The 14,829-nt window shown below is 32.6% G+C and overlaps 1 protein-coding gene across 5 annotated transcripts in view; it reads right to left on the bottom strand.

Annotated features, from left to right (window-relative positions):
• Positions 1-14,829, bottom strand: part of LOC134256059 (E3 ubiquitin-protein ligase CBL-B-like) — a 33,249-nt gene that overhangs the window by 10,735 nt on the left and 7,685 nt on the right. For all 5 annotated transcript variants that reach the window (XM_062738648.1, XM_062738650.1, XM_062738649.1 and 2 more), the window contains exons 4-9: positions 14,425-14,562; positions 13,887-14,106; positions 12,147-12,311; positions 9,316-9,480; positions 3,060-3,175; positions 549-643 (exon numbers count right to left, since the gene is read on the bottom strand). In XM_062738648.1, coding sequence (XP_062594632.1) covers positions 549-643; positions 3,060-3,175; positions 9,316-9,480; positions 12,147-12,311; positions 13,887-14,106; positions 14,425-14,562 — 899 coding nt within the window. The remainder of the gene's footprint in view (positions 1-548; positions 644-3,059; positions 3,176-9,315; positions 9,481-12,146; positions 12,312-13,886; positions 14,107-14,424; positions 14,563-14,829) is intronic.

Genomic DNA, 14,829 nt, shown 5'->3' with positions numbered 1-14,829 from the left:
TCATGTACATTAATTTACTTAACCCTTCTTTTTTTTTTTTAAACCAGACTTTACTTAAACTATTTTAGACTTTCCATTCCTAGAAAAAAATACCCAATTTATTTTGTCTTTGACCCATCCACAAGATCTAGAGGTCATGACTCAACATAAATTGAATCCACAAAACATGGATTATCAGAAGTTCATCAATATGATGAACATGATATTGCTTTTATGGAAGATATTTCTAAATTTTTTTTTACAAAAAAGTCACTGTGAAGTAAATTTACCATGTTTACAGAGACAGACAGATGGATGAACAGAGAAATCCTAGACAACAGGTAGTCAGAAAAGCTCCCTTGAGCTATCTCAGGTGAGCTTAAAAGGTGTATAATACATGTTCAGCATAAAATTATATAAATGAATATATTATGGTATAAAAATGACTAATTGTAATGACCTTCATACACAGATTGAATATAAAAAGTACATAATGTATTAAAAATGTTTCAATAAAAGCATATGAAGACATGACAGTAAGTAGATCAATTTTAAGTACATATACTAACCCACTCCATCCACGACGTCGGTACAGATTGCCTTAGACACTGGTTGTGGAATCTGAGATGGATCTACAGGGGGTGTCGGGGGTAACTGTCTTCGACTATATGAAGAGAATGGGGTATTTATCATATATGTGTGAGTGATTATTTTCAAGAACCAAAAAAAAAACAACAACAAAATTCTTAACAACCTCTTAACATCCAAATTGGGTTTCCCTGTTAACACATCAGTAATTAAGACTGGTGGGCATGAGTAAAAGCTTGGAGTCATTTTTACCGAACTGGGTTTAAAAAATTCTAGATGGAACTTAAAAACTGAGGTCTCAAAATCAAGACAAACAGAGTCAATATTCTTGATTTATCAAGGGTAAAAGTCAAGACAAAGTTTAAGATATCAAATTCTAATGTAAATCACCTCTAAATAAATTTATTTACAATTTTTGGAAAACATGAATCCAACATTAAATAAAAGGCCTGAAGGGCTTGCGAGTTGACTCGCTCGAGTCAATTGAGCTTTTTAATACATCTGGGCACCATACCTTAATATATTTAGTTTATTTTGCATCTTAAGAGATTGAATATTATATGTCTGATCCATGTTCGGTTCATAAATAAAGTGTATATTGCTTTTCCTTTATATATACAGGTTGGCACTCATGGGCTTCCATATTATTTTGACTGGATTCTATAATGAATTTAAGCACATTAGCTGAAGTTGTCAGTGTTATGAAGTAATTAGGTTAAAGATTCCCACAGCAAATCTGGATTCTAAAAATAGATTTTCAACAACAACTAGCTGCAGCTAATGAGAGCAGCAGGTGTTTGTGAGAGGGAGTATTCTAGGTCAATTATAAATAAACTTCAGATGGGAAGATTAGATCCGCCTAAATATTCATACGCAGTAATTGTACATCGTACAGGTATTTAATCAAAAATTTCTTTAAAAGCATGAAGGCATAAATCTCTTAAGTTTATACAATCACTCAAACCAAAGCATCTTTTGCTAGAACTATAATATTTGGCGTATGGATCACCTTGATGAATGCGTGATAAATTTTACAGCTCTGAAACGGCTATGTCGACAGGGAGTAGCTCGCTACGCGAGCCAACTCAAAAATAATTTGTGTATATCAAATAACAACTAGTCAGGTGCAAAACTGACGTACTTCCGCATGCACCTGCTCACATTTAGCTTTAATGGTGAGTAGGAAAATTTGTGTGGGTTTATAACTTTCGTTAACTGTTAATGTATCTTATTAGAAATTATATGGAAATACCAATGACATTTACAATACACGTATACCTTCCAGTGACATTTATAAGACAAGACAATAACAATGTATTTATATACATCATGCTATTCTCTATATGTACAATAAGAAGTTCTTATCAAATTGTTTTTGTATCCAGGATAATTTAGCCTATCAACAAGACAGTTCAGTTAGTTCATTTAAAGAAAATTTTATCTGAAATAATGAAATATAATTCATAGACTTCAAAAACATTTTTAGTTAATTGGAAGAATGTGTTAATTTGTAATAATGAAAATATTGGCTTTTTCTTTCAGAAAAACAGCTAGAACAGAGGACATAAAAAAAATATAATGTAGGTAGAATAAAAAATTGTATAGAAATATCCTGTACTGACAAACCAATTTAAACTCAATATGCTCAATGAATATTTATATGAACTTAATTTCTATCAATTCTGCTGACAGAAAGTTGAATATATTTTCATTCAATGGCCATGTCAATACATGTAGCAATGAGAGTTGCAAGTATGCACAAGTTCCTAGTTTGAAGAATTTGAAAAGTTAAATACTGTCAAACCTTGTTGTCGCAACTCAATGGGACCAAGAAAAATCTTCTTGATATCCAGATATCCAAGGGTTTGAGATATCCAGGGTAAAATACTTAACAACAAGAGATGTTTGGTGAAACAATTATGCCCCTTTCCCCTGGACATAAATGCAAAGAAAATGAACAGAAACAGCAAATAATTGGAATTGGAAAGTCCAAAGGTTGTAACTCTCTTAAAAATTAGTGGATCAAACCCAAAACAGAGCTTGAACTAGATAATCTTATGGTAAATCTGTATACCAAATTTCATTTCAGTATGTGCAGCCTCTGTGAAGAAAATGAATGGAATTTGGTGGACCGACAGACAGCAGCAAAGCAATATACCCTCCATTATTCGAAAGGCAGCATAATAAGTGGTCAGACTTCTAGATCACTTTGACTATATTTGAAATATCAGTCTTTGAGATTCTAGTTTATGAACTAAGTATGTATTTTTTGTCATATTTCAATCTACCTCACTTACCGGTGATTACATGGTGTAAACTTTATGAGATGTACTAATTAAACAGTGACAACTAATTGCTTATGGATTCTAATCTTTGTTTGAAACATTTGGTTAATGTGGTAAACGTATTCCTCTTTTAAAAAGCAGTTTAATGAGTAAACACAGAACTTTGCTGTTTATCTTAAAAGTAATTCACAACATTTTATGCCTTACCTGGGAGGTTTTGGGGATGAAGTTGGCGAGACACTGGGTGAAGGCACAGGTGATGACCTTCTTGGAGGGACTGGTGGGGGTAAATCTCTTTTTGGAATTGTGGGTGAATCTCTGGACTGAAATAAAAAAAAAATTATACACTAGCTGTAATTAGATATGGTGCAAAGGAACAAAACATGAGAACTAGAAACTGTTATTATCAAAGCATTTTAATAATCATGTTAATTGTTAGTTATCAATTATTAAATGAGTCGGATTCACTTTGTCAGTTCTATTTTCAAAATGAAGTGGTACATTTCAGCTAGCACTTACATCACATAATGCTTACTTCGTCTGTTTTTACACTGACTGTACATTTTGAAGAATACAGCACTGTCATTTTTTTTAGCCATAAACCAGAACCAATTCATCTTTTGATACTTAGGCCAAAATTTTAAGAATTGACTGAGGTCAGGAGGAATTTCACTTTTGTTTTTTTCCCTAAATTGCTGCTGCATGCATGGTCAAAGCAACTGACAGATCAAACTACAATAATAGTTCAATGAATTACAAATTAACAATTTCTGATACTGTGATTTTTTTAAAATCTAGTTTTTATATGAATTATAACCATCATTCTTTCTACAATCCCAAGCATATCCCATCTTTGCTGAACTGCACATTTCCCAAGTCAGTGTTTTTAAAACTTCACTGGTAGAAAATAGAATATGATTACATACACACTATCAAATTCAAGACTTTTACTCCAAGGAAAGCAGGGTTTTCAGAGTAAATTGCTAAAAAGGGATATATACGTTAGATTTTAGAAACTGGAAAAAAAATCTCAGCTAGAAAATATCCCCATCCAATTCTACATCTAGTTTTACTGGCCAAAGGCCTGCATTCACTTATCTCTCAGTGAATACCCTTGGCTTGTGGTGATATTTTAAATTAAATCACTTAATTAGCTAAATAAATGATTAATAAATTAAATTTATTAGTAGTATTTCTTGGTTTTAAAGTGCATTTAGTAAAACTAAAAACTCACTGACAATTAAGATATAAAATCATAGACAATTCCCATACCGAAAAAAGTTATAACTAAGTTATAATCATGTATAACTTGTTATACCTAGCCTGTGAGGTACAAAAAAGTTATAACTAAAATGTAACTTTTTTGGACTTTGTCATTTTCATGTATAACTAAAATGTAACTTTTTGGACTTAGCCATTTTCACGTGTAACTAAAACATAACTTTTCTGGACTTTGTCATTTTCATGTATAACTAAAATGTAACTTTTTGGACTTAGCCATTTTCATGTATAACTAAAACATAACTTTTCTGGACTTTGTCATTTTCATGTATAACTAAAACATAACTTTTCTGAACTTAGCCATTTTCAAGCATTACCAGTATAAATTTACAAGTTTTGGGGGTTATTTAATGGATACTACTTGACACCATTTTTTTTTTTCAAAAATAACATATTAACTAAGTGTTAATTGAATGAATTTTGATCGTGTTCAAAATGTTGGTTTTTTTTTCAAACACTGCAGCAGAAAACTTTGTCAATTCCTGAACAATAATATTGTTTACTACCAGTGATCGACTTCTCATTCATAATTCCGGTAAATATGCTGTCCACAGCCATGTCAAGTTCAACAGAAGGGATGTGAAATAAAATCTTGTGAATTACATCTATAAATGAGAATCTATCTCTCTCTCTCTCTCTCTCTCTGTCTCTCTCTCTCTCTCTGTGGTGTTTGAGGGTGTGTACACAGTACATGTCATGTGTGTGTAATAAATATTATTGTCTATTTAAATTGATATTTGTCATGTAAGTTTCAACTAAAGTTGAGAATAATTAATTTCTCTCTCTCTCCTTCTCTCTCTCTCTCTTAGAAAAATTCTCTCTCTCTCTTAGAAAAATTACGTATTTATTGAGACCCTGATGAGACATAATATTTGTCTTGTAAATTATAATAATGCACTTACATCTGAAGTTGGGAATGAATATATTTCATATAAATGTACTGCAAGAGATATAAACAGTATGAAATGTAATCTCATGAAGTCTTCGTGTGCAAAACTGTGTAAATTTCCGTATTGTTTTCTGTGAGACAGATGTTTGTACTGGGTGACCTTTGTGGCCAACACATCGTAAATATTTCAGCTTGGGTATTACACAATCTCTGAATGATACAATTCTACACAGGTTGTTTGAAATCTGAAGAAAATTGGTCGTAATATGGGTGGCTATAAAGATAAACAACAGCATAGAGTATGTGCATGTTCATGTTGAACAGATATTACGATGTTGTGAATAAAGACTGCCAGTTATATTAAGATTTAAGCAGATGACAAGTACATGTAGATTTTATTGTTTGCATAATTAAATAACCCAGTTATAATAGTTATTTTCACAAATAAACAAATATTAAATTCAAAATGGCGGCAAATATGGCGGCCGCCGGCCTCCGATGTCCGTTTTGTTGATACTAAGATAAATTCAAAATTTTAACACCAACTGGTATTTATATTTTTAATTTAAGGTTGAAATTACACAATTAGGTTTATTTGCATTTAAAATAAATTAATAATGAATTATTTATTTATTTTTCGATCACGTGACGTTTTTGAGTTCTATGATTGGTCAATAACAGAGCGCGGATTTTTCCATGGACGATTTGAATGTTTGGATGTTGAAAGTGTTGATAGAAAAAAAGGAGATAAAACCAGTTGGTAAGGCGATATTTATGCTAACATTTTATTGATTTTGGTAAAGTATACTTAGTACCTCTTGAATAACATTCCAAAAAGAAGAAATATTGGGAATGAACACAATTCTAGGCGTATGAATCTTAGATTTCTTGTTTGTTTTGATTGGTATTTCGAATGACAAAGACTGAAGTAAACAAACTGAAAGTATTTGAAACGCATAATATTTTTCAGCATTTAGTATATTAATCAAATATGTTGTTCTTTGTCATATTTATTCCCACAATTGTTTATATATTCCCTGAACTGTTAAAATATTGTGAAGCCTTATAAGCATCAGCATGATCATAACATGATCTAGCTGCAATGTTAATTAATGCAATGAAATGAGTAATTTAACATTAATTTTCTTTTTTTTTTTTTTATAAAGCAGAATATTGGTACATGATGTTTCCATGAGGTGAATCTGTCCTGACCTGTAGTACATGAAATTCTTCACAATATTTCTTGTTTAAGGTAAAGTAAATTTTTTTTTCATTTCAAAATTCAATAAATCTTTCAATCTAAAACTGATTCCTATAAGTATAGATCTTAAATTAGTCTTGTATTTTCCATGTTTTGGATGAATTAATGAATTTGAATTAATTGATATGGAAGAGTGTTTTCAATTTGATATGCAAATGAGTGCTGGAAAAATACTATCTAAATATATAATCTAAATTTTGAACCTTTACAATTTTTTGCAGAATTGAAGAAAAGGTTAAAATTGCAAGCATATTTCAACGAAAACTTAGCCGACTACCAGTCACACTGCCCACCAGCCAAGACTCTGACCAGCTAAAATGAGGGACGCAGACCACCAGCCAAGTCCCTCGGCCAGCTCGGCTGACCCAGTGCGGTCTGTCAAGGGATGACCAAGTCCATCAACTAGCTCGGCTGACTACCAGTGCAGCCTGTCAAGTCCTTCGACTAACTTAAATGGCCTATTACCAGTGCGGCCTGTCATTGAACAACCAAGTCCATCAACTAGATTGGCTTACTACCAGAGCGGCTTTTCAAGGGATGGTCAAGTCCGTCAGATGCGACCTGTCAAGGGATGGCCAAGTCAGTCAACTATCTTGACCAACTACCAGTGCGGCCTGTCAAACGATGGCCAAGTCCTTCAACTAACTTGGCCTACTAACAGTGTGGCCTCTCAAACGATGGCTAAGTCTGTCAGCTAACTTGGTCTACTACCAGTGCGGCCTGTCAAACGATGGCTAAGTCTGTCAGCTAACTCAGCCAACTTTCAGTGCAGCCTATCTTTAAATAATAAAGATAAACAACTGCACACCTGCAAGGATACCTGTGCAAGGAGGGTGGTATGCAGCTAGAAACTGTGACTGTTTCTTTTTTTTTGAAATACAGCTAGATCAAAAATAAATAGGGTGTTAATATTTTAAAATTAGTGATGTCTGTTTATACAATTAGCAAGAGTAGAATGCAGTTTGCTAGGTAATTTTACAAAGACCCTAATTGCTATATGCTAAAAATGTATTCTTTAAAACAACCAGAGAAATTTCAATCTGTTGTAGATGACATGATGTAAAATAAGGTACACTTGAATTTTTAAAACAATTGCATGTGCATTCATTTAGTTGTATTTGACAATAAACCAAGCTATCTTTATCGTGTTTGTTAGGTAAAATTGTTATTGCCTTTAATATGTTTTAAATAATCTTTTTTGTATAAATTTCAAAAATCTTTTTTTTTTTTTTTTTTAAATTTTATTGAGTAGCTTTTTAAAAGCTTATACCTGAGTAAATCCACAACAGGTTAACATACAGTGTATAATTTCACTGGAACTTTTACGAAAGTTTTTATTAATAGGTATAACTTTTTATAGTTATAACTTTTTGCAGTTATAACTTTTTTTAGGTATAACTTTTCTATAACTTTTTCATAACTTTCTTGGGGTATAACTTTTTTGTAACTTTTTCATAACTTTATAATAGGTATAACTTTTTTTAGTTATAACTTTTCCTGGGTATAACTTTTTCCGGGTATAACTTTTTTGTAACTTTTTCATAACTTTTTTCGGGTATAACTTTTTTGTAACTTTTCCACTGTTTATTTGGGTATAACTAAAGTATAACTTTGTAACTATTTTATAACTTTTTGTGTAACTTTTTATAAGTATAACTTTTTGTAGTTATAACTTTTTTATAACTTTTATGTACTTGCTGTATTTATGTTCAATAAAAGGTGAAAAGTTATGAAAAAGTTATAACTTTTTTGTAACTAAGTTATAACTAAATTATACCTCACTTAAAACATGCCATTCAATCCGATAACTTAGTTATAACTTTTTTGTAACTTTTTTTAGTTACAAAAGTTATAACTAAGTTATAACTTTTTTCGGTATGGGTTCTCTCAAGTAAATACACGGGAGTTAGTGAGCTACAGATTTAACTGAGAATATTAAGGTCCATGTGTTGTAAAATGTGTTATTCTGTGTAACGTACAATCCAGTGCAAAAAGAAATCATAGGTAAAACAGAATGCCTATGATTGAGAACTTACATGATTTAGACACTGATTTATTACTACCTGGGCATGCAGGTTATTACTAATCCACTGGTGATCCCTGTCAGTTTCAACATGCTGGGAAAAAACAGTGCAAAACACTTATTTACAAACTGATAACAAGAAAGGGGGGCTTAGTACACACTGCATCAGATGGAAAGGTTTTTAAGGGATATAACATTTACTGTCATTCATTTTCTAATTTTAAATAGATAGATACATTATATTATGTACTACGTGTAGTATCTTAACTTTTACAATGTACAGTGGATAATCATAAACTCACAATATATTCATAGGATTTAAAATGCCTGTTGAACTATGCATAATCTGTGACTTTAAGCCTTTTGTTTTTAGTTTAATTTACTACTTTTTCATTTTTCTTTCTCATAAATTAATGGTTCAATCAAAAATTGGTAACTTTTCTTCCAGACACCTCCAGCTTGTCAAAAATATATTTGGACATATTTGTTATTAAACTTTTCATTTGTTCTAAAAGTCTTCTGACTAGTTCTTTTTTGTTGTTGTTTGTTTTGTTTTTTGATTTGCACATGTCTTGTTCCTACACACAAACACTAGGAACAATTTTACACATTATGTCTTTATCAAGTGAAGCTGACTTTGATCAGATAACAAGATGACTCACCCTTTCAAAAACCTTCATATTTACACCAAAAGAAAGGTGTAATAAACTTTTCATGCAGTCAGAAGTTCATCAGAAGTTTTTCCCTTTACATGATTGTATATTAACTGAAAACTGAAAATGTCACTTTCAAGACATTACAGTTAACCTTAAACATAAAGTATATTTTTCAGATTTGTTTCCATACCTGATAATTTAATTAGTAAAGAGTAGTGTTTGTTCAGGGAGAAGATCATGTTTATTCTCCAATCAAATGATTTTACTTTAGACTTTGGGTCATGCGAGCTAAAAATAGATCTTCTTCCCAGAAGACATATGGCTTCCTGTTTGTTTGAATATAAATGTCTTACATCTGAGTCGTCATGCTCCTCGTGGGTGGTGGGGGTGTTATTGGTGTGGGCCTTAGTGGAGTCTGACCTGGAGGTCAGCTGTGAACTAAAGTGGTGGTCCACCTCCGCAGACTCTTTGGCCTTCATTTCTGCCCGACAAAATGAACATCCCAGGCCATCAAAGTCCTATAAAAAAAACACGAGTCCTATCAATACAGGTCCTATCAATAAAACAGAAGTCTTATCAATAAAACACAAGTCCTATTAATAAAGGTCCTATCACTAAAACAGAAGTCCTATCAATACAGGTCCTATCAATAAAAAACAATTCCTATCAATTACAACAGAAGTCATATCACTAAAACGGAAGTCCTATCAACAAGAGACCCACGGGCCTTATAGGTCACCTGAGTATCATGAAACAACTTTCCAAAAATTGAATTTGGTTCATGTTTTAATCCAAATGCCATGAAATTCACAATTTTGAAAGAGGCACCATTGCTTATCATAATTATACACTTAGAATTCTTACTCCAGTTACTTTTAAATACCCAGAGTTAGATCAGAGTAAAAAAGAGAATACTAGTATGCGTTTTCACTTTATAACCAGTGGTGCACCCCACCCCACAGGAACCACAGACCCTGGGGACACATATTTCAAAATTTTGGAAATTTTATCATAAATTTTATTTCATCATAAATGGTTGATTAATACCATAGAGCAGATTTCAAAGCATTCATTTATCTTCAGACTATGTACTGTTAACCCCCCCCCCCCCCCCCCCCCTCTGATACCCCTGACCCAGAGAACATGAAATTAACCATTTTGCTAGATGCACCTTTCTTCATCATAAATATATATACTAAGATCATTGGTATAATACCTAGGAGCAATGGAAAAGATTTTCAAAGAATTCATGCATTTTCACTATACATAATCATTAGAGCCCCGCCCTAACACCAGAACCCCTGACCCAGGGGCCATGAAATTCACAGTTTTGGAAGAGGCATCCTTCCTCATCATAACTATGTACATGTACATAGTTCATTGGTTTAATACCCAGGAGCAGAGAAGAAGATTTTTAAAGAAACAATGTATTTTCACTATATACATGATATAATCAATAAAGCCTTGCCCTAACATCACTTACCCCAACCCAGTGGCCACAAAATTCACAATTTTGGAAGAAACACTCTTGCTCATTATAACTAATGTATACTTACTTAGTTTGTTTAATACCCAAGAGCAAAGAAGATTTTTAAAGAATTCATGCATTTTCATTATTTAATCAAAAGAGTTCCCTCCTTACACCAAAACCCCTGACCAGGGGCCATGAAATTCACAATTTTGAAAGAGGCATCTTTCCTCATCATAACTATGTACATAATTTATTGGTTTAATACCCAGGAGCAGAGAAGAAGATTTTTCAAGAATTAATGCATTTTCACTATATAATCAATAGAGCCCTGCCCTAACACCAGAACCCCTGATCCTGGGGCCATAAAATTCACAATTTTGGAGGATGCACTCTAAGACTTGTTAATCATACCTATGTACTTAATTAGCTTGTTTAATACCAAGGAGCAGAGAAGAAGATTTTCAAAGAATTAATGTTTTTTTTACTATACAATCAATAGAGCCCCGCCCTAACACCAGAACCCCTGACCCAGGGGCCATGAAATTCACAATTTTTGAAGAGGCACTCTTGGTCATCATAACTATGTTGTAAGTTAGTTTATTTAATACCCAGGAGCAGAGAAGAAGATTTTCAAAGAAATAATGCACTTTTACTATGATTTATATAGCCCCGCCCTAACACCAGAACCCCTGACCTCTTGCTCATCATAACTATGTACTTAGTTAGTTTATTTAATACCCAGGAGCAGAGAAGAAGATTTTCAAAGAAATAATGCATTTTCACTATATGATAAATAAAGCCCCACCCTAGCACTAGAACCCCTGATCTTGGGGCCATGAATTTCACAATTTTGGTAGAGGACTCAAAGCTCATTACATTCATGCCAACAGTTTGCCTGCTTGATGTCCAGGAGTAAAGAAGAAGATTTTTAAAGATTGCAATAATTTTAGTTGTTTTGGCCCCACCCCTCAGGCCCCAGGGGGGCGGGGCCCATGAAATTCATAATTTTTGTTCCCCTTCACCCATAGATGCTGTGTACTAAATTTAGTTGAAATTGGTTCAGTGGTTTCAGAGAAGAAGCTGAAAATGTTCAAATGTAAACACACGACAGACGACAGACGAAAACGGATAGCAATAGGTCACCTGAGTTACTCAGGTGACCTAAAAACACAAGACTTTTTGTTAATACTTCAAGCAGGTTTCTAATAAAGTTTCTGGCTACAAGTAAAAAACTTGTAGTTCTAAGAATAAATCTAACAAAATTATTCTATCTGATTAGATTCTATTGAATTATCTCTGGGTGAGGATTACAATTTAAGACTTTTGGACATCAAAGCAAGAATAATGCATAACTGAGATAAAACCACTTAGTTGCTTAATACCCAGTTATCATATTCTGAGTTTTTGATGTGTATAAATCTAGTTTATATCAAATCTCTTTAAAAGCAATTCATTATACATGGAAAGGGAAGTAACTTGTAATGACTTAACAACTTTTTGGTCATAAGTACGAAAGCCAAAGTTAAATTATTATAATTTCCTTTTGATTGCAAAATACTTTATACAAATCTCAACTCAGTCAACCAGGAAGTAAATATTTTCCTACTTAAATCTAGGTTCAAAAGTTCTTTGATAAAAATCTATTTGCACGATTTTGGCATTATGACTTGGAGTCATATAAAATCAGAATTGTAATGTGTATAGAAAACTAACATCTTCCCCGTTGTCATCTTCAAACATGTGCCTTGAACATCGCTTTCTCTTGGGCTCTTCGTGAATTTGTCTTCTTTCGTGTTGTTGGTTGAAGGGATCTACAACAACCTGCTCTGTTCCTTTTATTTCACATCGACAAAATGGACATCCTTGTCCATCCGAGTCCTGTAAAAATCAATTGTAAAATAAAAACAATTAAAAAGTGTACAATTAATTTTTGCATGCTTTTTGGATTGATATATTTGCAATGAATAAACTTCGAGGCATAAAACTTTGTTTACTATTTGTTCCCCTTAATAAATTTTTTCCATATATTTTTTCAAATAAATCATATAGCGACTATGTTAATGTGTTTCTTTCTATAATGTATTGAACATTGACATGGATTACTTTGCAGTCACATTTTTCAAACATTCTAAAAATAATAACACTTTCACTTTGTGTACTCTGTTTTGCAGGATTTTTATATTGAGTATTATAATGTGTAAGCTGATACAAAAAAAAGTACCACTAGACATACTGATAGGAAGTAACCACTTCACTCATATAATTCAGAAGTTTTATTCTACAAAACTGGGTCATCACAGTTTTTAAATTAACAGTGTATCATGGTCATTTACAGTGTACATTAACTATATACAAGTATTAATTATACTCAAATACCAATCAACTAGGTGCACTTCATGATGTGTAAACCTTGATAGCCAAATAAAGGAGAAAAAATTTATGTGTACTTTGGACAGATGTTGTAAGCCATGGCAACACTTGCCTTGTTTTCACACAAATTTCTAATGACCTGTATATGTGATAATAATTTAATAACATGACAAAGTAGGATAGGCATCCAACTTACTTGTAGGTGTATCATAAAGTTTAAGATATATTAAAAGATTAATCCTGACTTCTGACCTTTCATATTTTAATTGGAAACATGCTCATTATACATGTAGCTCCGAGCTGCTAGGGCAAGTGATGTGCTGATTTCCTGTTTACTTATCTTGGTTTTGCTTAGTAAGTCATTGTAACATACCGGTAATAAAACAAATAAGTGTGTCTGTAAATAAATTTCTGAAACACGATTGCAGAAAAAAATGGATCCCATTGTAATATGTATCTTCCTGTCTGCATACAACAGAGTGTTTCTACATGTAATCTGCACTAAAAACACATCCAATGTAATCTGGATATATATAATATAAAACTTTGTGTTTAAAATACAGTCAACAAAGGAAATTAATTTCATACACTCCACTAAACTTATACTAAAAATACAATGTCTGGACTAAATGGAGGCTTGATTCATTGCATGTCCCTGGAAGACAGCTCTCTAGAACAGCTAGCCACAAAGCGATTTTGAATACAATTGTACATATATGTGAAATTTTAAATTTCTGGAGTAAACTTAGCCAGAGAGAAGTAGGCAGTCTATGAATAAATTTATAAATTTGATATTCAGAGAAAGAGAAAGCATCATCCGATATCATAAATATATTGCATTGCAAAGTAATACTGTACCAAGTCTTCTAGATACCTAACAGTTTTTCAAGCTTATTTTCCATAAAATGTTGGAAATCTATATTACCCACACTTTTTTCAACATTTATTCAGGTATTGAATATAGTACAAAACCATAAAACATGCTAATTCATATATGCCAGAAAACTTGCTACAAGTGAATTTGCAACAAAATAAAAAATCCATGCCTCAAGGGAGATAATCAGAGAAATCACTTGCTGTTACCTGCCACTGTGTTAGACATGGAGTACAGAGGAGATGACCACAGGGCTCTATCCGGATATCTTTATCATTCTCTGCACATATTTTACAAAGCTGGAAGGTTGACCCCATCTCACAGTAAAGTTCGTATTGCTCCTGAGTCACTTTGATGTGGTCTTCCTCACAGTCCTGCACCAAGAAACTCAGGTCCGGATTTATGGAGCGTCCATCTGGGAATTTGAAGCTGAAGAAATAAAACAATATACATGTAATAATGAAACAATAATCTCAATAAAAATTACCATCATAGTTTGCAATTAATTTTATAACTCAATACCAACTCGATATTCAATACTCTGAATGTATAAATATAAAGAAAAGTATAATTTCTTCAGCTTGTAAACTTTAAAGCAATTGATTTGACTCAAACATTTCTGAATTCTTTGCAATTGCATTGTAACTTGTAACGTTATGTTAAATTCCTTCACTGTATATAACTCAACATTTTCTACAGGGAAAAGGCTTCCATTTTCTTTACTGAAATGTAACTGATTTTACTTACAACCCCTCCCTTTGGCCATCTAGGAGGGCTTGACACAGGGACTTGTTTTGAGGAATGGTCTGCAGTATTTGGCCCTCTGCTGTGACATACCCGATGGCCCACTGCCCTAATCTTGTACAGCTCAGGCGAAAGACATAACTGTAAAGTGACCATACAGTAAAAGAATAATAAACTATTAAATCAAATTATTAATGAAAAGATTCTTTAAAGGAACCAGTATATCATGCCTTCAAAGTTCTACAACTCTTAAAATTACATTTTTCAAGTTTTCTCTTTCCTTTAAACCATTTCTCAATGACCATCACGAAACATACAATGTTTATACAAACTGTGCAAAAATTTCACTACAAGCCTTTTGAGATGGTGGATGCACCAAATGAATAAACTTAGTATTTTTTAACAATC

This window comes from Saccostrea cucullata, unplaced genomic scaffold, assembly GCF_032062105.1.
Source record: "Saccostrea cucullata isolate Sc308-1 unplaced genomic scaffold, CSIRO_AGI_Scuc_v1 ctg141, whole genome shotgun sequence".
NCBI lineage: Eukaryota > Metazoa > Mollusca > Bivalvia > Ostreida > Ostreidae > Saccostrea > Saccostrea cuccullata.
This window is presented reverse-complemented; position numbering and strand designations above follow the sequence as displayed.